Below are 22,657 nucleotides of genomic sequence, written 5' to 3'. Positions count from 1 at the left end.
TAGAATAGCAACACATGCATAATAAAAAGACAATGCAAAAGCAATTAGTTTGCATTTCAAATGAATAGTAGATTTTTTTTCTGGCAAATGTTACATTTTCTTTCCAACTGCATCATGTGACAGCCATCAGCCAATCACAAAATGCATAATTATGTATATTCTGTGAACATATAAAGGCTGTGCACATTAAGATAACTGAAGTGAATTAGAAATGCATTTAAAATTGGGTGCTCTATCTGAATCATAAAAGTTTAATTTGGATTTTAGTGTTCCTTTAAATTTTGTCTTTATAAACTATCAAGATAAAGTCTCAACAGTTGCATTCTTTTCCTAACATTTTTTTATGAACAGTACCAGGTCAACTCTAGGTCCCTAATACACTTTTATTCATATGAGCTAGAACCTAGATAGAGTATATGCAGAAGTATAATATGTTCATTAAGTTAATACTCATATTTTGACCAGGACTTCTTAAAATGTAATACAAACATTCCGCCAAGCAAACACAAATCAAGCAAAAAGAACAGTATAATGTTAATGGCAGCCTTGATGATCATTTTTTCTCTTGGTCTGTTATAATTAATTATTATTATCACTTAATTACTATTATCTGTGAAGATGAAATACAGGAGTTTTTTGATGGTCAAACGATGGTTACCTGATATTCAGTCTGATTTGAGATTCTTCAGTACTATCAACTTTTTTTTTTTTAATCAACTGTGTTCAAGCCCCTGATATTTAAAGGGACATAATACTCATAAGCTAAATCGCTTGAAACTGATGCAGCATAACTGTAAAAAGCTGATAGGAAAATATCACCTGAGCATCTCTATGTAAAAAAGGAAGATATTTTACCTCACAATCTCCTCAGCTCAGCAGAGTAAGTTCTGTGTAAAAAGTTATATACTCAGCTGCTCCCAGCTGCAGGTAAAGAAAAATTAAAAAATGAAGAAATGAACAGCAGCCAATCAGCATCAGCAGTGCTGAGGTCATGAACTCTTACTGTGATCTCATGAGATTTGACTTAACTCTCATGAGATTTCATAGTAAGCTTCCTTTACCTGATTGGTGAAATAATATGAGAGTGCACGAAGCTCATCCTTTCAGTTGTCCCGGGACAGACATACTAATATGCTGCTTAGAAATCCTTTACAATGGGAGGTGGCTACTGAGGAACTTTTGAGGTAAAATATCTTTCTTTTTTACATAGAGATGTTCAGGTGATATTTTCTAATCAGCTTTTTACAGCTATGCTGCATCACTTTCAAGTGTTTAAACATTTGGGTATTATGGCCCTTTAAGTGTCAAACAGCTTTAATTCAAATGAAAAATTGGAGACATGAACAATTTGACTGATTTACATATAGCAGAGGATTTGTACGTACAATACATGACTGACTGCTAGAACAACTATACACAATAACATTTTTATCTTAATTGAACATAAACTTTGTGAGAACTAAGCATTAATACATAAAATATAATGTATTTATTATATAATATTATAAAAGAAACATAAACAAATGTCTTACCTGTAATTTCCTTCGTCACTGCATGGTTTAACTCTGAAAGGTAAAAAAAAAATAATCTAAACTTCTTTGTTACACAAAACTTTTTTATATAAACTTTTGCCAGTAAAATATGGTTCAAAGGAAAATGAAAATCATCAAAACATACTGACACAACATTCAATCTCCAACTAAATGTTTCCCTGAGGGTTACTTAAATTTTTAAGAAAATTAGCACTCAATTTCAAATAATCATCAACTACACTAAAAAAACATAAATTATGCTTACCTGATAATTTCATTTCCATCTGTGGGGGGAGAGTCCACTGCTTCATTCATTACTTATGGGAATTAAGAACCTGGCCACCAGGAGGAGGCAAAGACACCCCAGCCAAAGGCTTAAATACCTCCCCCACTCCCCTCACCCCCCAGGCATTCTGCCAAGGGAACAAGGAACAATAGGAGAAATATCAGGGTTAAAATGGTGCCAGAAGAATAATATTAAAATTTAGGTCTGCCCACCGGAGCAAACGGGCGGGAGCAGTGGACTCTCCTCCCACAGATGGAAATGAAATTATCAGGTAAGCATGGTTTATGTTTTCAATCTTAATGAGAGGAGAGTCCACTGCTTCATTTATTACTTGTGGGAACAAATACCAAAGCTCTAGAGGACACAAAATGAAAAAAACGGTAGGGTAAAAAGATGCGGACCCTATACTGAGGGCACCACAGCCTGCAGAGCATTGTATATTGCCCGAAGATCCCAAATGCAATCGGGAAGGAACTATTCCTCCTGAGTCCATAGTCCCTGTGCCTTCCTGGCACCCCAAACAGCTCCCCATCCTGACAGACTCGCAACCGTAGTCACAATCACCCAGGATGGTCTTGAGACGGACATCCCTTGGGACAAGTGATCCGGACAAAAACACTAGAGAGCGATTCTCTCGATCTGTTTTCAAGAGAAATCTGTTGAGACAGATCTGAATGATCGCCGTTCCACAGCTTCAGCATGCGCAGTTGCAACAGTCTGAGGTGAAACCTGGCAAAGGAAATGATGTCCATGCTGGACACCATGAGACCAATCACCTCCATAAACTGAGCCACAGATGGCCTTAAGGAGGTCTGGAGGGCAAGACCTGTTGAAGCTAGCCTGCAACGTCTCTGGTCTGTTAGAAAAATTCTCATGTCTATGGAGACTAATATATTACCCAGGAATTCCATCCTGGTACTCGATACAAGAGAACTCTCTCTAGATTTATCTTCCATCCATGGGATTGAAGAAGACAGAGGAGAGATTCCAAATGGTCCACTCTACGAAAAACTTCTTGGAGAATGCTGCGTTGGAATCAAACCCGGGTCAACTACTTGGCGGCAGTCATGCTTACCACTATACCAGCTAGACCAAACAGAAGATCAATAAACTGGAAGTGCTGGTCCAGGAACTCAAACCCTAGGAACTGGAAGTGGTCCTTGAGGATTGGTATGTGAAGGGAGCATCCCTCAGATCTATCATGGTCATGAACTGCCCTTCTCGAGGGGAAGAATGGACCTATTGTCTCCCTCTTGAACGAAGGGGCATTAAAAAATTAGTTTAAAGCACTTAAGGTCCAAATTGGACAGAAAGTTCCCTACTTCTTTGGAACCACAAAAAGGTTTGAATAGTATCCCAAACCTCTCACTGCCATAGGCACCAGGACAATAACTCCTAAGAGGAAAGATCCTGTACGCACCCAAGAAAGGCTTCCCTCCTTTCTGGTCAGGAAGAAGCAAAAAGAAGGAACTGCCCTTGGTTAGCTGAGACTTGAAACCTATCTTGTGACACTGAGCTATGACCTCCAGGACCCATGGATCCTTCACGTCCCTGAACCAAGCAACTGAAAAGAGCAACATTTTTCCTCCTACACAATCCAGAAGAGGACCAGGGACCCCCCGTTCATGCTGACTTAGACTCGGCAGGCTTCCTGCTCTGCTTGGATTTATTCCAGGACTGGGCCGGCTTCCAATATCTTTTGGTTTGCTTAGGCTTAGCGGAGGACTGTTGACATGGGCTTTATCAAAACGAAAAGAACAAAAATTGTCCCTTAGACTCGTTCATATTCTCTTGCGGTAGAAGGGCACCCTTGCCCTCTGTGACCGTGGAGATAATTGAGTCCAGGCCTGAACCAAACAAAATCATTCCCTTAAAGGGGAGGGAAAGAAGTCTAGACTTAGAAGTAATATCCACAGACCATGACTTCAGTCAGAGCCCGACGGGCCTGAACAGAAAAGGCTGAAGCCTTAGCATTTAGGCGAATAATCTGCCTAATAGCATCACAGATAAAAGAATTAGCAACCCTCAAGGCCGTAAATCATTCTTGAGTAACGTCAAGGGGACCTCTCCACCACAATCAATCCTATAAGGAGTTACACCAGAAGGTAGTTTCTCCAGCAACCACGGCAACGGCCGCGTCCGGTTGAAACAAATATCCTGTATGCTGAAAATAACTTTAACAGAGTTTCCATCCTTTATTCATGGGCTCTTAAAACGAAGAGCTATCCTCAAACGGGATAGTAATACGTTTAGCAAGGATGAAGATAAAGCCATCCCTTTTACGGACGGAACCTCACAACTCCATTGATGGTCCAGGACCGGGAACGATTTGTTAAAGGGAGAAGAGAGGAACAATCCAGTCCCATTCATTCTTTATAATGTTCGCCATCTAACAGGAGCGGGGAAGGATAAGGTACCACCCTGTCCTCAAACTCTATCCAATTTAGCAATTAAAGGTTCCTCAGGCAATTTGGCCTCTGGAACCACTGAATTTGCCAAAAAACTTTCTTTAGAAGAAAGCGCAAATTCCTAAAACTAAAGTCTGGTTCCTCCGCAGCCGGAGGTTTAGAGGCAGCAGACTCTGACCTAGAATGTTCAAACTCTGAAGTCTCAGAAAAAACTTCATCTTCTGATAACCATATCAGTTAAATCCAATAAATTATCTGATGTACTCTGGAAAGGAGTGCAATATGTAACCTTTCGCTTGCGCTTAGCAGGGCGAGGTAAAGCATTAAAGGCCACAGACACCGCCGTCTGAGCTGCGCAGTAACGTCTGGTGAAAAAATGGCCCCCTCCAGATGGACGATCAGCAATGCTATGGGAAACTGGATGTGTAGAGAGATAAGCATGTAGGGCACCTCACTGAATGACAACTCCTCAGAGGTGGACGGCTCAGTGGTATCAAACATGTTTGATATTATCACATTATCAAGGCATATGGAACATAATTGAGGGGGCGGGAATAAGGCCTCACATTATAAACAGGAATTACTCTTTAGGAATAGAGTGCGTGCCCTCTAAGTAACAGAATCCTCCATCGCTAGTGCAATAACCGGAAAACTATAGAACTTAAACATTATTTTATTTAAAAAAAACTGCACCTTTATATCCCAATGGATGTGGCACTCACCACCTCCCATGACCCAGACAATACAGAGTTAGGACTCCTCTTTGATAGAAACCCGGTCAGGAAGAGGGAAAGAATCACATGGTGCACAATGCAGGACCGTATCTGCTATGAGAAAAAGCGTGCCAAGCTTGTGACCCTGTCTTCTAGCGTTATCATACATGTATAAAAAAATGAAACGATCTTACCAAAATCTATGCCGTGGAACAGGAACAAGGCCTTTCAAGTGTGAAAGGTTAGTAGCATCGCTCCCGACATGGACTTGAGAGCAGAAAGCAGGCAGTGAAACTCGTCAACACTGATTTCTTATGGACCTGTTAATCTGAGACGGGATGGTTTCACAGAGACGACACTTCTGCATCTCAGGACTCTAACTTTCACCCATGCTCTCACTGAGAGGCTGACAAGACTACTTAAAACTCCAGTCCCATTGTGAAGAGTACTATCCTCCATAAGAGACTACTCCGAATCTTCCGACACTTCTCTGCCAACCTCCTGTGATGAAAGGCAAAGAATAACTGGGGGATGAGGGGAGTAAGGGAGGTATTTAAGCCTTTGGCTGGGGTGTTTTTGCCTCCTCCTGGTGGCCAGGTTCTTAATTCCCACAAGTAATGAATGAAGCAGTGGACTCTCCTCCCATTAAGATGGAAAAGAGATCTAGTTAAAAATAATTATATATAAGGCTATAAGAGGCTGCTCCTAGGTGGTAACTCGCCATAGAACAAGTTACTGAGCTGTTGTTCGTTCCTGGTAGAGCGCTACTCTCTGTGTATTAATTTGAATAATGACCCTGGGAAGGGCTCCCTAAGGGGGATGGAGGAAACCAGACGTGGACGCCTTGCCCAGTGTGCTTAGAGGAACATGGCTGCACCTCACTGATGAGGCCCATAGGTAGCTGAAACGATCGTCTGGGGTTGTCATGTTCATTGTTCAGAAGAGAATTGCCTGGAATCTTGGGGCTGGACTAACTTTATGCGGAGGGATCAAACTGATATACTTCAGGAAAGTTATCCTCTGTTAAAAGCACAACTGGGCTAAAAGAGGCTGCTTCTAGGTGGTAACTCGCCATAGAACAAGCTACTGAGCTGTTGTTCGTCCCTGGTAAAGCGCTACTCTCTTTGTGTGTATATATATATATATATATACATATTTATAGAAAATACATACACACATTCATAAACATATACACAGATTTTTGTAGGTCTCCAGTCACATAACATATAACTGAGTGATGTTTAGCGAGTCTTTACTATATATTGAAAGCATAGGGTGTTCTAAAGAGATTATCTGGTAAATGTTTTTCCATTCATATATAATACTAGATTTTGAGCTCCATTTGTAATCTAAGACAATATGTTTAGTATGCCTTTAGCAGACTATATAACAGAGTAGTTTTAGACAGATGATAACTGCACATGTACTTAATCATTACCTTTGAGAGGCATTCATAATAATCCAACCCATCTCAGAGGGAACCAATGATTAATCCTTTCTGAGACAGCATAAGGAAAAATGATCATGCCAGATTCAGTGACTGTAACATCCTTATTAACCCAATGCCTTCACTGCCATGTTTAAAAAACATATTTTTTGTGAAAGGTATGATCTGAAAATAGTTGTTGACTTATTTTACCTTCTTATCCTTATGCAATATTAATCAGCCATTCCACTGAAACAAACCATGGCAATTATCACTCCCACCTGCATGAGAATTTCAGCTGAAACTTTGACTGGTGACTAATTTATTGGCTCATGTTTGCTTGCTTTCTGGCTATGCCAATTAAGCTGTACACTAATATATTGCTGCCACATAACTCATGAAACATCACTACTGTACATATTTGTAATATGTTCTTACTCATAGTCTTTTTTAATACAACTGAAATATTCTCCTACTTGCACTAATTTTGAGTACAATGTATCATTCTTATTTTGTTGCTATCATTAGATTCTAGTACAGATGAAAAACTTTCCTAATGCAAAAAAACCAAACTGATTTTAACTAAAAGGGACAGTCAAGTCCTAAAAAACCTTTCATGATTCCAATAGGGCATGCACTTTTTTTTTTTTAAATTGTTTATTTATAGCCAACAATGTATACAGAATCCATAGAAAAAAGAAAAAAATATATTCGTACATATTACATCAAAATAAAAAAAGAATAGCAGATATACATAGCATATATAAACAGGTCATATGCACGTTAAGTTGATCTGAAGCAAGTATATTTACCATTTTGTTTACTACTCCTTGTTGGAATTTTATATTTTATAATAAAAAAGGAAAGGAGAGAGAGAGAGGAAGAAAAAAAAAAAAAAGACAAAATCCTCAAGGAGGGGAGGGTAGAAAAAGGGGAGGAAAAAAGGAAGGGGAATGTTCCAGAACTCTATGCCTCCCACCTCGTCTACCAGATACCAAGCAGGACTATCTCTGAGTTCTTAAATGGGAAAATCAGATAATCAATTTCTCTCTTAGGGGATATTTTAATAAATGCTGCCCACTTATCAAAAAAATTCCTTATGTCAGATTCATTATCTATGTTTGAATTTATTTGTTCCAATACACATTGTTTCTTTAAATGATTCCTAATTTCTGGGATAGTTGGTAACGATCTCAATTTCCATTTCTTGCAGATCAAGTATCTGGTGGCTAAGATGGACAAGTTTACTAATTTTTCATTGGGCTGATGTCCATCTCCAGATTTTAAACATAGTGTAATTTGATACAATGAGAGAGCTAGTGATTCAATTTTTAGTTTGTTCTTAAGCCAGAATTCTAGCTTATTCCATAAATTTCTTATCCTAGGATATTGCCAAAACATATGAATCAGATCTGCAGCAGGGTAGGAAGATTTAAGGCATTTGCTAAATTCCTGATTTTGAACTCTGAGACCTCTTTCCGGGGTGAAGTATGCCCTATACAAAAGTTTTAAATGTGCATCACGCCAAGTAGTAGAGAGGGTAGTCCTTGCTACTTTGCTCACTGATAATTGAAGAGTTTTCAGCTCGATATTATTATGTGGAATTAGGGCATTCCAAGCCGAAGCCAACCTCTCCATGTTAGGAGTGCCTTTGTTAATGCCCAGAGTATAGTAGCAAGGGGCAATGGACATGGAGCCATTATTGGTTATTGTTAACCAGCTTTCCAGTTTACCAAGAGTCCAGCACCAGCCAGCCTTTTTGGTAAGTTCAAGGACATAGTGCCTTATCTGCAGATAAGCAAAGAAATCTTTATTAGACAGATTGAATTTGTTCTTCAACTCCTCAAAGGAATTAACACACTTTCTATCTTGATCAATTAAGTATATAGCCCTATCAAAGCCATTATTATGCCACCTGTTGAAGACCAACGAGTCTAAGCCTGCTTGGAAATTGGGATTTCCTATCTTAGGGAGATATTTTGAAGCTGTACTGTTTATTGAGAGAGATTTAGTTAGTTTCCACCATGCTTTAAGAGGGTTCATTATGGTTTTAAGTTCTTTAATGCCTGTTGGCAGGTATTTTGGCTCGGAGTGAGTCAAAGCTGTTGGTAAGAACGGTTCACATATACTTAATTCGAGTTCATTATTTAAAACATAATTCTTGGAGAAGATCCAGTCCGCTACTATGCGGGCTAGGAAGCATAAGTTATAAGATCTCAAGTTTGGTAATGCTAAGCCTCCCAGCTCTCTTGGCACAGCCAATCTAAAGAAGGATATCTTAGATCTTTTCCCCTGCCAGATGAATTGTCTAATTGAGGAATTCATTGATCGAACATCTTTTTCTAGTAAGATTACTGGGACATTCTGAAGGACGTAGAGCAGCTTTGGGAGGAGGACCATCTTAAATAGTGCTGACCGACCAGAGATTGACAATGGTAAATTATGCCAGGTTTTGAGTCTTTCTTTTATGTGAGCGAGCATTGGAGTTATATTTACTTTATACAAGTCTCCCAAGTCAATTGGGATATGAATCCCTAAATATTTAAAAGATTCTGTTACCACTCTGAAAGGGAAATTTGAATTATGCCTAGTGCTTTTCCTAAGCCAAAGCAACTCGGATTTTGATGCATTTACTTTGTACCCCGAGAAGGAGCCAAAGTGATCAGTAATTCGCAAGAGTTTTGGTATATTTAGATCAGTATTAGACAGATAGACAAATAGGTCATCTGCATACAATCCGATTTTTATTTCATATTTTTGGATTTTTATGCCATCCAGAAATTTTCTTATCATAATTGCCAAAGGTTCTATAGCTACATCAAAGAGAAGCGGGGAGAGAGGACAGCCCTGGTGTGTGCCCCTGTTTAGTGCGATTGAGGGAGAGACATCGTTATTTATTATCAGGCTTGTATAAGATTGATTATATAAGTTCTCTACAAATTTGGGGAGATTACCCTTAATCCCTAATTTTATTAGAGAAGTTTTTATATGTTTATGAGTTACTGAGTCAAATGCCTTTTCTGCGTCGATTGACAAGATGGCCAGATCCGGGAGATCCTCTCCCCTCGCCACTCCCATAGGCAATTTTTGGATAAATTCCATTGTGACAAGTAATTCCCTCATTTTTTCTGTAGAGTTACAATTATTAAGGAAGCCAGCTTGGTCCGGGTGGATTATTTTTGCTAGGATAGTCTGAAGCCTGGTTGCTAAGATTGAGGACATGATTTTGTAATCCGAGTTTAATAGGGCAATTGGTCTATAAGACTCTTTGCAGGTGGGATCTTTCCCCTCTTTTAAGATCAAGGTAGTAAATGAGGAAGAGAAGGAGGGCGAGACCTGTTTATCGTTAATAAAAATATCATTGTACAAATTGCCCAGGTAAGGGACTATCTCTGTTGATAAGATTTTGTAAAACTAGTTGGGTAAGCCATCCGGACCAGCAGCTTTATTAAGGGAAAGTTTAGTGATCATTTTTTCTATTTCTTCCCTTGTGATGGGAGAGTTGAGACTATCAATTGCTTCAGATGTTGCTATTGGGTATGTAATTTTGTTCCAGAATTCAGTAGCTTTTTCTGTATCATACCCTTTGCTTGTGTACAGTTCCTGGAAGTATTGTAAGAATAAATCCGAAATTTCTTCGGACTTTAATAGCTGTTTCCCATTATGCTGGATTTTGTCTATAATAGGTTTTTTATTCTCATTTTTAATCAGTTTGGCTAGCATTTTACCTGATTTGTTACCAAATCTATACATCTTTGCTTGCAATCTAAGCTCTTTATGAGCTTCTTGAGTTATAAAAAAAGTATCTCTTGAGGTTTTAGCACGAACATATCTTGCCCAATTTAAAGGGGTTCTTTCAAGTAAAAAAAGGTTATAAGAGTTGATCAGTGAATTACATACTTCCTTCTCTCTTGCCTTCCTTCTCTTATTTTGTATAGCAATATGTGCAGTAATTTCACCCTTGACAACTGCTTTGGCTGTTTCCCAGAAGATATCCGGGCGCCCTATATAGTCGCTGTTAAAATGAACGTATTCCTTGAATTTATTCCTGAGCCATTCTTTGAATATTAAGTCAGCAACAAGGTGATAAGGAAAGAAGAATTGTAATGACTTATGTTTTGGTTGGCCAAGATAAAGCTCAAGGAAAATAGGCCCGTGGTCAGATAAGAATATCGGCATTATCCCTGCTTTTACCTTTGTAGTACCTAAACGTTCGTCGGTCAAAAATAAGCGTTTTATGAGCTTTGGAGAGACAGGTGAAATCCTGAGTATCAGGATTCTGAGTTCTCCAAATGTCGCGTATTGCGAGGTTCTGCTTAATTTTATTGAACATTTTAAAATCAAGACTATCTTTTTTCTGTTTTAAGAGCTTGTTATTTCTTCTAAGTCTGTCTATAGGACATTGTGGGGCCATATTAAAGTCTCCTCCTAAGATTAGGTAGCCTTCACTAATTAGTAGGAGTTTGGCCTGTATCAGATCCCAGAACTCAGGGTCAGTTGTATTCGGGCCATATACATTGCAGAGTGTATACATCACTTGATCTGCTTTCATTTTTACCAGGACAAATCTCCCCCCGGTCTCAGAGTGTAAAATCTCCACTTGGGCCCTTTTCTCTATAAGTATAGCCACTCCCCGTTTTTTTCCGGAGCATGGAGCTGCAAAAACTTCCCTTACCCATGATGTCTTCAATTTTAATGAATTCTCTAGGTTTAAGTGGGTTTCCTGTATGAACCCAATGTCAACCTGAGCTTTCCGTAGGTGTGTTAGGATTGCCTTCCGTTTAATGGGAGATGAAATTCCCCCTACGTTCCAGGATACTAATTTCAGTTTATCCAATTTTTGCACCATTTATTTATAGGAGGCAGGGAGAGAAGGAAAGAGGGCAAGGGAGAAAAGAACAGGCAGAGAGAGTGGAAGAAAGAAAAAAAAAAAAAAAAAAAGAAAGGGGAAAAACCAGGGCGTGCACTTTTAAACCACTTTCCAATTTACTTTTACCACCAATTTTGCTTTGTTCTCTTGGTATTCTTAGTTGAAAGTTAAACCTAGGAGGTTCTTATGCAAATTTCTTAGACCTTGAAGGCCGCCTCTAATCTGAAAGCATTTTGACAGTTTTTCACCAGTAGTTCATAGATAACATTGAGCTCACGCACCTGAATTTACCAAAAAGTGAGCACTGATTGGCTAAAATGCAAGTCTGTCAAATTAACTGAAATAAGGGGGCAGTCTGCAGAGGCTTAGATACAAGGTAATTACATAGGTAAAAACATAAATTATGCTTAACAGATCATTTATTTTCCTTCTGTATAAGGAGAGGTAACGGCATCATTCCTTACTGTTGGGAAATACTGAACCTGGCCACCAGGAGGAGGCAAAGACACCCCTCTCCCACTTTCCCCATCCCCCAGTCATTCTGCCGAGGGAACAAGGAACAGTAGGAGAAATATCAGGGTATAAATGGTGACAGAAGAAAAATATAATTTAGAGGGCCACTCATCAGAGAACACGGGCGGGGGCCGTGGACTCTCCTTATACAGAAGGAAATGATATTATCTGGTAAGCATAATTTATGTTTTCCTTCTTAATATAAGGAGAGTCTACGGCATCATTCCTTACTTTTGGGAAACTTATACCCAAAGCTCTAGAGGACACTGAATGATAACGGGAGTGACAAAAAGAGAGGCGGACCCTAATCTGAGGGCACCACAGCCTGCAAAACCTCTCTCCCAAAGGCTTACTCAGCCGAAGCAAAAAACATCAAACTTGTAAAATTTAGAAAACATATGTAAGGAGGACCAGGAAGCCGCCTTACAAATCTGATCCATAGAGGCATCGTTCTTGAAGGCCCAAGAGGAAGCCACTGCTCAAGTAGAATGAGCCGTAATCCTCAGAGGTTTATGTCACGCTGTCTCATAAGCAAAGCGGGTAACACTCCTTAACCAAAAAGATAAGGAAGTCGAAGAGACCTTCTGACCCTTACGCTTCCCAGAATATACAACAAACTAGGAAGAAGCTTGTTTAAAATCCTTAGTAGCCTGAAGATAGAATTTCAAGGCGCGAACAACATCCAAATTATGAAGCAAACGTTCCTTCGAAGAAGAAGGATTAGGACATGAGGAAGGAACCACAATCTCTTGATTGATGTTGCGGTCTGACACAACCTTAGGAAGAAAACCTCAGTACGTAGGACAGCCTTATCCGAATGGAACACCAGATAAGGAGGCTCACATCGCAAGGCAGTAATCTCAAATACTCTGCGTGCAGAAGCAATAGCGAGTAGAAAAAAGGAAATTTATGCTTACCTGATAAATTTATTTCTTTTACAATATGACAAGTCCACGGATTTCATCCTTACTTATGGGATATCGCCTCCTGGTCAGCAGGAGGAGGCAAAGAGCACCACAGCAGAGCTGTATATATAGCTCCTCCCTTCCCTCCCACTCAAGTCATTCGACCGAAGTTAGGAAGAGAAAGGAAAAGCCAAGGTGCAGAGGTGACTGAAGTTTAACAAAAATAAAGACCTGTCTTAGAAAATGACAGGGTGGGCCGTGGACTCGACATATCGTAAAATAAATAAATTTATCAGGTAAGCATAAATTTCCTTTTCTTTTACAAGATATGACGAGTCCACGGATTTCATCCTTACTTATGGGATACAATACCAAAGCTATAGGACATGGATGAAAGGGAGGGACAAGACAGGAACCTAAACGGAAGGCACCACTGCTTGAAGAAAAAAAAACAGCCTCAGATGAGGCAAAAGTATCAAATTTGAAAAATTTGGAAAAAGTGTGAAGAGACGACCAAGTTGCAGCCTTGCAAATCTGTTCAACAGAAGCATAATTTTTTAATGCCCATGAGGAAGCCACAGCCCTAGTAGAATGAGCTGAAATTCTTTCAGTAGGCTGCTGTCCAGCAGTCTCATATGCAAAACGGATGATACTCTTCAGCCAAAAAGAGAGGTAGCTGTAGCTTTCTGACCCCTACGTTTTCCAGAGAAAACAACAAATAATGAAGATGATTGACGGAATTCTTTAGTCGCCTGCAAGTAAAACTTCAGGGCACGGTCCACATCCAAGTTATGTAACAGACGCTCCTTTTTAGAAGAAGGATTAGGACATAATGAAGGAACAATAATTTCCTGATTAATATTTTTGTTGGAAACAACCTTAGGAAGAAAACCAGGTTTGGTACGTAACACTACCTTATCGGAATGAAAAATAAGGTAAGGAGAATCACATTGTAATGCTGAAAGATCAGAAACTCTGCGAGCAGAAGAAATAGCAACCAAAAGTAAAACTTTCCAAGATAATAATTTAATACCTATGGAATGCATAGGTTCAAACGGAACCCCTTGAAGGACCTTAAGAAATAAATTCAAACTCCAAGGAGGAGCAATAGGTCTAAACACAGGCCTGATTCTAGTCAGAGCCTGACAAAAAGACTGAACATCCGGAATATCTGCCAGACGTTTGTGTAGCAAAATAGATAAAGCAGAAATCTCTTTAAGGAACTTGCTGATAACCCTTTCTCCAATCCTTCTTGGAGAAAAGATAAAATCCTAGGAATCCTAATCTTACTCCATGAGTAGTCCTTGGATTCACACCAATAAAGATATTTACGCCATATCTTATGGTAAATCTTTCTAGTAACAGGCTTAGGTGCCTGGATCAAGGTATCAATGACCGAGAACCCTCACTTAGATAAAATCAAGCGTTCAATCTCCAGGCAGTCAGCTGCCGAGAAACTAGATTTGGATGATGGAAGGGTCCCTGAATGAGAAGGTCCTGCCTCAATGGAAGCTTCCACAGTGGCAGAGAGGACATGTCCACCAGATCGGCATACCAAGTCCTGCGAGGCCACGCAGGAGCGATGAGAATCAACAAAGCCCTCTCCTCTTTGATCCGAGCAATCACCCGGGGAAGGAGAGCAAACGGTGGAAACACATAAGCTAGGGTGAACGACCAAGGCACTGCCAAGGCATCTATCAGTTCGGCCTGAGGATCCCTGGACCTGGATCCGTATCTCGGGAGCTTGGCATTCTGACGAGATGCCATAAGATCCAGCTCCGGTCTGCCCCATCTGAGAATCAGGGTGGCAAAGACCTCCGGATGGAGTTCCCATTCCCCCGGATGAAACGTCTGTCTGCTCAAAAATCCACTTCCCAGTTGTCCACTCCTGGGATGTAGATTGCTGACAGATAACAAGAGAGAGCCTCCGCCCACCAAATTATCTTGGATACTTCTGTCATCGCTAAGGAACTCCTAGTTCCTCCCTGATGATTGATGTAAGCCACAGTCGTGATGTTGTCCGACTGAAATCGGATGAATTTGGCCAAAGCCAACTGAGGCCAAGCCTGAAGCGCATTGAATATTGCTCTCAACTCCAGAATATTGATTGGAAGTAGAGACTCCGACCGAGTCCACACACCCTGAACCTTCAGGGAATTCCAGACTGCACCCCATCCTAGTAGACTGGCGTCCGTTGTCACTATCACCCATGAGGGTCTACGGAAGCATGTCCCTTGGGACAGATGATCCTGCGACAACCACCAAAGAAGAGAGTCACTTGTCTCTTGATCCAGATCTATCTGAGAAGACAAATTTGCATAATCTCCATTCCACTGTTTGAGCATGCTTAGTTGTAGAGGTCTGAGATGAAAACGAAATGATGTCCATTGCTGCCACCATCAATCCAATTACCTCCATGCACTGAGCCACTGATGGCCGAGGATTGGACTGAAGGGATTGGCATGCATTCAGAATCTTTAACTTTCTGACTTCCGTTAAGAAAATTTTCATGGATATAGAGTCTATTAGAGTTCCCAGGAAAGGAACCCTTATTTGTGGAATTAGTGAACTCTTTTCTAGATTCACCTTCCACCCGTGAGTCCTTAGAAAGGCTAGAACCATGTCGGTATGAGACTTTGTCAGCTGATAAGACGACGCCTGGATCAGAATATCGTCCAGATAAGGCGCCACTGCAATGCCCCGCGGCCTGAGAACCGCCAGCAAGGACCCTAGAACTTTTGTGAAAATCCTGGGTGCCATGGCCAGCCCAAAAGGAAGGGCCACGAACTGAAAATGTTTTTCCAGAAAGGCAAATCTCAGAAACTTGTGATGATCTCTGTGGATAGGAATATGAAGATATGCATCCTTTAAGTCCACGGTAGTCATATATTGACCCTCCTGGATCAATGGAAGAATTGTCCAAATAGTCTACATATTGAAGGATGGAACTCTGAGAAACTTGTTTAGACTCTTGAGATCTAAAATTGGTCAGAACGTTCCCTCTTTTTTGGGAACCACGAAAAGATTTGAGTAAAACCCCTGCCCCTGTTCCTGTATTGGCATGGGACAAATTACTCCCATAGTGGAGAGGTCTTTTACACAACGCAAGAATGCCTCTCTTTTTATCTGGTCTACAGACAATCGTGAAAGAAGAAACCAATTTTTGAACTCCAACTGATACCCTTGGGACACGATTTCTAGTGTCCAGGGATCCTGAACGTCTCTTATCCAAGCCTGGACTAAGAGAGAATTTCTGCCCCCTACTAGATCTGGTCCCGGATCGGGGGCCACCCCTTCATGCTGTCTTGGGAGCAGCAGCGAGCTTCTTGGGTTGTTTACCCTTGTCCCAATCCTGGTTGGGTCTCCAGGTGAGCTTGCCTTGAGGATAATTCCCTTCCTGTTTAGCGGAAGAGGAAGGGGGGACTCCTTTGAAATTACAAAAGGAACGAAAATTACTTTGTCGTCCCCTTTGCTTAGATGCCTTATCTTGAGGGAGGAGGTGACCCTTACCTCCCGTAATGTCAGAAATGATTTCTTTCAAATCAGGCCCGAATAGGGTCTTTCCCTTGAAAAAAATAGCCAAAAGCTTGGATTTAGAGGACACATCCGCAGAACAAGATTTCAATCATAGGGCTCTCCGTGCTAAGATGGAGAATCCCGAACTCTTAGCCTCCAATTTGGTGACCTGAAAGGCAGCATCCGTAATAAAAGAATTAGCCAGCTTAAGGGCCTTAATTCTATCTTGTATTTCTTCCAAGGAAGTCTCAGTCCTAAAAAGCAGCCGCAGTCGTGACTGTTACAATGCAGGCCGCTGGTTGCAATAAAAACCCTTGATGAACATAGAGTTTTTTGAGAAGACCCTCCAACTTCCAACTTCTTATCCATGAGGTCTTTGAAAGCACAACTGTCCTCGATAGGAATAGTTGTACGCTTCGCCAGAGTAGAGATAGCTCCCTCCACCTTAGGGACCGTCTGCCAAGAGTCCCGGACGGTGTCATCTATAGGGTACATTTTCTTAAAAATAGGGGAGGGAGAGAACAGGATACCCGGTCTTCACCATTCCCTTGTAACAATTTCCGAAATTCTCTTAGGAACTGGAAAAACATCGGAATAAGAAGGGACCTCTAAGTATTTGTCCATCTTACACAATTTCTCTGGTGGGACCACAATAGAGTCACAGTCGTTCAGAGTCATCAAAACCTCTCGCAGTAACAGACGGAGGTGTTCAAGCTTAAATCTGAAAGACATGACGTCCGAATCTGTCTGGGGCAACGCACTTCCTGAGTCAGACAGTTTCCCCTCAGACAGGGTCTCCCTACCCCCCAAACCAGAGCCCTGGGAGGGTACATCGGAGATAGCTATCAAAGCATCAGAAGTTGCAGCGACTACATGGGCCTCTGACCTGCTGCGTTTGCCTTGTAACACTGGCAACTTAGATACAACTTCTGTAAGAGTGGATGACATAACTGCAGCCATATCCTGCAAAGTGAATGAAGTGGACGCGGTTGAGGAACACTGCGTCGCTTGGGTGGGCGTTAAAGGTTGTGATGCTTAGGGAGAAAGCTGCAGCATACCCTGATTCTCATCAGTCTGAGAAGCATCCTTAGATATACTTGCATCAAAGAAAATTTGTTCTTTACATTGTAAAGCCCTCTCCGTACATGAGGGACAAAAGGTAATAGGGGGTTCCACATTGGCATCTAGACACATAGAACATGTACTTTCCTGAAGTTCAGCCATGACAACCAAACTAGCAATAGCAATATTGGTCGTTTTATACTAAAAATTCAACTAAATTTAAAAAGCAAACACTGTTAGAAAAGTTGCTGAAAAACGGGTGTACTGTCTCTTTAAAAGGTAAAATCATATATGCGTTTGCCGCTTTGCAATAAAACTGCAGCAATTTGGAAGCACTCAAATACTTTGACAAGTTTATACTGTAAGTGTATGAACGAATAATTACAAAATTAGGTATTAATTAACCCTTTGCACCTCAGCTGTGGCGCCTACCTGCCCCAATCGAACACTGACTAGACGTGGAAACGGTGCTCCTAAAGCCGCTTGTGATGACTGAACCCAAGCGACTTAGGCCACACCGGAGTGTAGACACTTGCTGCTTCAAGACAGGCTCCGAATAGTAAATGCGCGTCTGAGCGCGCAAAGCTCTAAGCCCCGCCCATCGTGGGCGCAACCAAAAGTCCCCGGCTATAGAAGAACCGCATGGGAAATAAACATGTCAGTGTATTTTAAACAAGTACCGCTAACCACCAATGTGTCCCCTCACAATAAACACACATATTCTATTTTTTGCCAATATATAGAACACTTTTGCCGCGCATGCCACAAACCCCAGCGTTAAAAGCCCATAATAAAAGAATAGCCACCGGTTAACCCTGTATTAGGCCACTGATCATCCAAATAAAAAAGGCAATACTTATGCACATAACTCGACCCTGTGCAAAAACGATTACCCCTTCCCTGTACCGGGAGTGTCAGTCTATTCTGAGATACTTCAGTCTCCCCAGAAATAAATGATTGTACATGCCTCAATGCTGAACGCAGTATGAAGCTGTCCCACACAATGAAGATGTTCCTTTTCCTTACCTTCAGCACATCAGTGGGAAATAACCAGGGTCTTAGATAATATCTGCTAAGACCATCAGCAGGGCATCAACCAATACGGGAGCGTTTTAGTAGAATAAAGATCTCCCCTGTTCATTGCTGAAAAGCCAGAAGCTCTAGCCCTGAGAAAAATAGTACACACTGGTACCATTTAAAAATAATAAACTTTTCATGAAGAATCTAACACCTCACTTTACCTCTTCCTATGACTAACACAGGCAAAGAGAATGACTGGGGTGGGAGGGAAGGGAGAAGCTATATATACAGCTCTGCTGTGGTGCTCTTTGCCTCCTCCTGCTGACCCAGAGGCGATATCCCATAAGTAAGGATGAAATCCGTGGACTCGTCATATCTTGTAAAAGAAAAACAACAATTTAATGTTAATTTCATACATAGGCTCAAGGTGGAGCCTTAGATCTAAACACAGGTCTGATACTAATCAGAGCCTTAACAAAGAACTGAACATCTGGAAGCTCTGAGAGCCTCTTGTGCAGTAAAACAGACAGGGCGAAATCTGTCCCCTCAGGGAACTGGCAGAAAGGCCCTTCTCCAGTCCATCCTGGAGAAACGACAGGATTCTGGCAACCATAACTTTATTCCAGGGAAATCCACGCTCTTCAAACGAGAATTAGTAGGTTCTCCACACCTTATGATAGATGCGACGAGTAACTGGCTTACGAGCGTGAATGAGAGTATCAATTACTCTCTCAGAAAAACCTCTCTTGGCTAGGACTAAGAGTTCAATCTCCACGCAGTCAGCCTCAGAGAATCTAGATTTTGATGAACAAAGTGACCTTGTTCCAGCAGATCCCGCAATAAGGTAACTTCCTCGGAGGAAATTATGACATCCTTACCAGATCTGCGAACCACATCCTTCGCGGCCACAATGGAGTATCACTGATACCTGCTCCTGCTTGATGCGGGCCACTACACGAGGAAGAATTGGTAACAGTGGGAAAAGGTCAATTAGACTGATCCTCCAGGGCACTGCTAATGCATCTATTAGCTCCGCCTGAGGATCCATGGACCTCGACCCATATCTGGGTAGCTTGGTATTGAGACGAGACGCCATGAGATCTATCTCCGGCGTCCCCCACATGTTGCATATCTCCTCAAACACTTTGGGTTGGAGAGACCATTCCCCCTGATGAAAGGATTGTCTGCTGAGAAAATCCGCTTCCCAGTTGTCCACACCCAGAATGTGGATCGCTGACAGGAGGAGATAGTAGTGGCCCTACTATCTCACTCCTCCATCCAACAGACTACTTGGACTGATCACTTGATAGTGTCATGCATAATTCAATGGCCTTCTGCTTCTCCCTCTTCGTACATCTGGAGATGAAATGAAAGTTTTCTGACACATCCCTCATATAGTGAATATGAGGGATGTGCCAGTAAGCTTTCATTTAAACTCCAGATGTACGAAGAGGGAGAAGCAGAAGGCCATTGAATTATGCATGACACTATCGAGTGATCAGTCCAAGTAGTCTGTTGGATGGAGGAGTGAGATAGTAGGGTCAAGGCATTGACATCGAAGAAAAAGTATTCTATCCGAGAAAATCGCGAGTGTGGATGGGAAAAAAATGTGTACTCCCTAGACTCTGGGTGGGAAACCTGCCATGCATCATGGTCTGTGAGGTCCCTCAGGAGTCGCTTTATTCTGCTGATTACCCTATGGGGAGTCGAGGAAGTATTGGAATGATCTATTAAAGGGTCTATGGTGAAGTTAAAATCCCCTCTAATAATAGGTAGACCCTTTCTGACTTCTAAAATCTTTTCTGTTAAGGACAGAAAAAAATTGTCTTGAGACTTATTCTTTTTATCTTGCGGTAGGAAGGCACCCTTGCCCCCAGTAACCGTGGAGCATGCATCAATCACACCAATCCTAAAAGTCCTTTCTTGACCACTCCAACTCTTCTATCAGCCGGTCTCCATACTTCCTTTTGTCTCCAAATTACTGGAACAACTAGTCTGTAATCAGCTAATCAATTTCTCTCAACTAACTCCTTACTTGATCCATTACAATCAGTTTTCTGCTCTAAATACTCAACATCTGCTATCAGCTAAAACAAAGTGACACTAAATTTCAAACGACTACTCATAGGAGAATGGAGGGCATACGAGACCTTAAACATTACAAACCGGCGTAACACTCTCTTGTACTGGGAAGCAGGTAAGGTGGTGATGAGGGGTATTATAACCTCCTACTCAGCAGGTAAATTGAGACAAAGAAAACAGAGAACAGAGGCCCTGTTGAGAAGGGTGCTCAGTGCAAGACACAAGTATCTGCATAACCCTAGTCAGTCCACAAAACAAAAAAAAAAAGGCAAAGACCATCAGACATACTGTGCTACACCAAAATGCAGTCAGGGAAATTACATCAGTACAGGCAAAATTCTACAGATTCGGAGATAAGACAGGGACATTTCTAGCCAGACTCACCAAACTCAACAGACTAAACAAGGGTATAGGCGCTATTAAAGTGGGAGACAACGTACACACAACCACACCAGAAATACAAACCGCCTTTAGGGACTATTACCAGTCATTGTACAGTGGGAAAGCAATAGACAAAACTCAACAGGAATCCTTCTGGGAATCCATACACAGCCCCCAAATAACAGAGGAACACTTGAGTATCCTTAATGCACCTATCACAGAGATTGAGACGATGAGGGCTATCAAAGCATTACCACTCGACAATACCCCGGGCCCAGTTGGGCTACCCGGGGAATATTATAAGTTGCTGGGGGGGGGGGAGGTGGCAACGGTGCTTACCTCACTCTACAATAAAATCATGAGTGGAGAGGGAGACCTATCTGACCGTTTCACAGAGGCTAATGTTACTGTGATCCCTAAGGAGGGCAGAGACCCGCTCCTTACCCAATCATATCGCCCAATATTCCTAATGAATCAGGATTACAAACTATTGACTAAGATCCTGGCGGACAGATTGGCACTGGCTCTGCCCACTCTAATAAACCAATACCAAATCGGCTTTGTGAAGGGAAGATCCAAAGCATTAAATATTCGAAAACTGCAATTCATATTGACTCATTTTTGGAATAAGACCGGGGAGGAGGGAAGGGAGAGCCCAGAGGCATGCGCCTTGATGGTCAATGCGGAAAAGGCCTTTGACATGGTACTATGGGACCATCTTTTTCACACTCTCGTCAAATTCGGTATCAGGGTATTATTAGCACACACGGTCAGGTCATTATATTCCAACCCCCGGGCATCTGTCTGAATTAATGGGGCCCCCTCTTTCCAGCTGGGCAGAGGAACAAGACAGGGGTGTCCGCTGTCTCCCCTTCTCTTCGATCTAGCGATTGAGCCCCTTGCCATCAGGATACGAACAGAAACGGAGGGGTTGTTGGTGGGTGGGGTCCGGTGTCATCTGTCCCTTTTTGCAGATGACATGATACTATACATACAGAACCCAAAAGAGAACATCCCTCATATCATGCAAATTATACATCAATTCGGCCTAGTTTCCGGCTATAAAAACAGAATTTATGCTTACCTGATAAATTTCTTTCACCTAAGGTGTGTCCGGTCCACGGCTTCATCCTTACTTGTGGGAATATTCTCTTCCCCTACAGGAAATGGCAAAGGGAGCACACAGCAAAAGCTGTCCATATAGTCCCCCCTCTGGCTGCGCCCCCCAGTCATTCGACCGAAGGTTAGGAGAAAAAGGAGAAACTATAGGGTGCCGTGGTGACTGTAGTGTACAGAAATAAAAAATTTGAAACCTGACTAAAAATCCAGGGCGGGCCGTGGACCGGACACACCGTAGGAGAAAGAAATTTATCAGGTAAGCATAAATTCTATTTTCTCCTACATTGGTGTGTCCAGTCCACGGCTTCATCCTTACTTGTGGGAACCAATACCAAAGCTTTAGGACACGGATGAAGGGAGGGAACAAATCAGGTTACCTAAACGGAAGGCACCACGGCTTGCAAAACCTTTCTCCCAAAAATTGCATCCGAAGAAGCATAAGTATTGAATTTGTAAAATTTGGCAAAAGTATGCAGAGAAGACCAAGTCGCTGCCTTACAGATCTGATCAACAGAAGCCTCGTTCTTGAAGGCCCATGTGGAAGCCACAGCTCTAGTAGAGTGAGCTGTAATTCGTTCAGGAGGCTGCCGTCCGGCAGTCTCATAAGCCAATCGGATGATGCTTTTCAGCCAAAAAGAAAGAGAGGTAGCAGTAGCTTTCTGCCCTCTCCTCTTACCAGAATAAACGACAAACAAAGATGAAGTCTGTCTGAAATCCTTTGTTGCTTCTAAATAGAATTTTAAAGCACGGACCACATCTAAATTGTGTAACAAACGTTCCTTCTTCGAAACTGGATTCGGACACAGAGAAGGAACAACTATTTC

General features: G+C 41.7%; 1 protein-coding gene across 1 annotated transcript in view; it reads right to left on the bottom strand.

Moving 5' to 3' along the window:
• LOC128656538 (cytochrome b5 reductase 4) overlaps positions 1-22,657 on the bottom strand; it is a 1,054,602-nt gene that overhangs the window by 448,271 nt on the left and 583,674 nt on the right. Inside the window, exon 9 of the mRNA XM_053710489.1 lies at positions 1,533-1,565. Coding sequence (XP_053566464.1) covers positions 1,533-1,565 — 33 coding nt within the window. The remainder of the gene's footprint in view (positions 1-1,532; positions 1,566-22,657) is intronic.

The sequence above is a fragment of the Bombina bombina genome, chromosome 4, assembly GCF_027579735.1.
Source record: "Bombina bombina isolate aBomBom1 chromosome 4, aBomBom1.pri, whole genome shotgun sequence".
Lineage (NCBI taxonomy): Eukaryota > Metazoa > Chordata > Amphibia > Anura > Bombinatoridae > Bombina > Bombina bombina.
The sequence above is the reverse complement of the archived record's forward strand: the minus strand, read 5'-3'. Positions and strand labels throughout refer to the sequence as shown.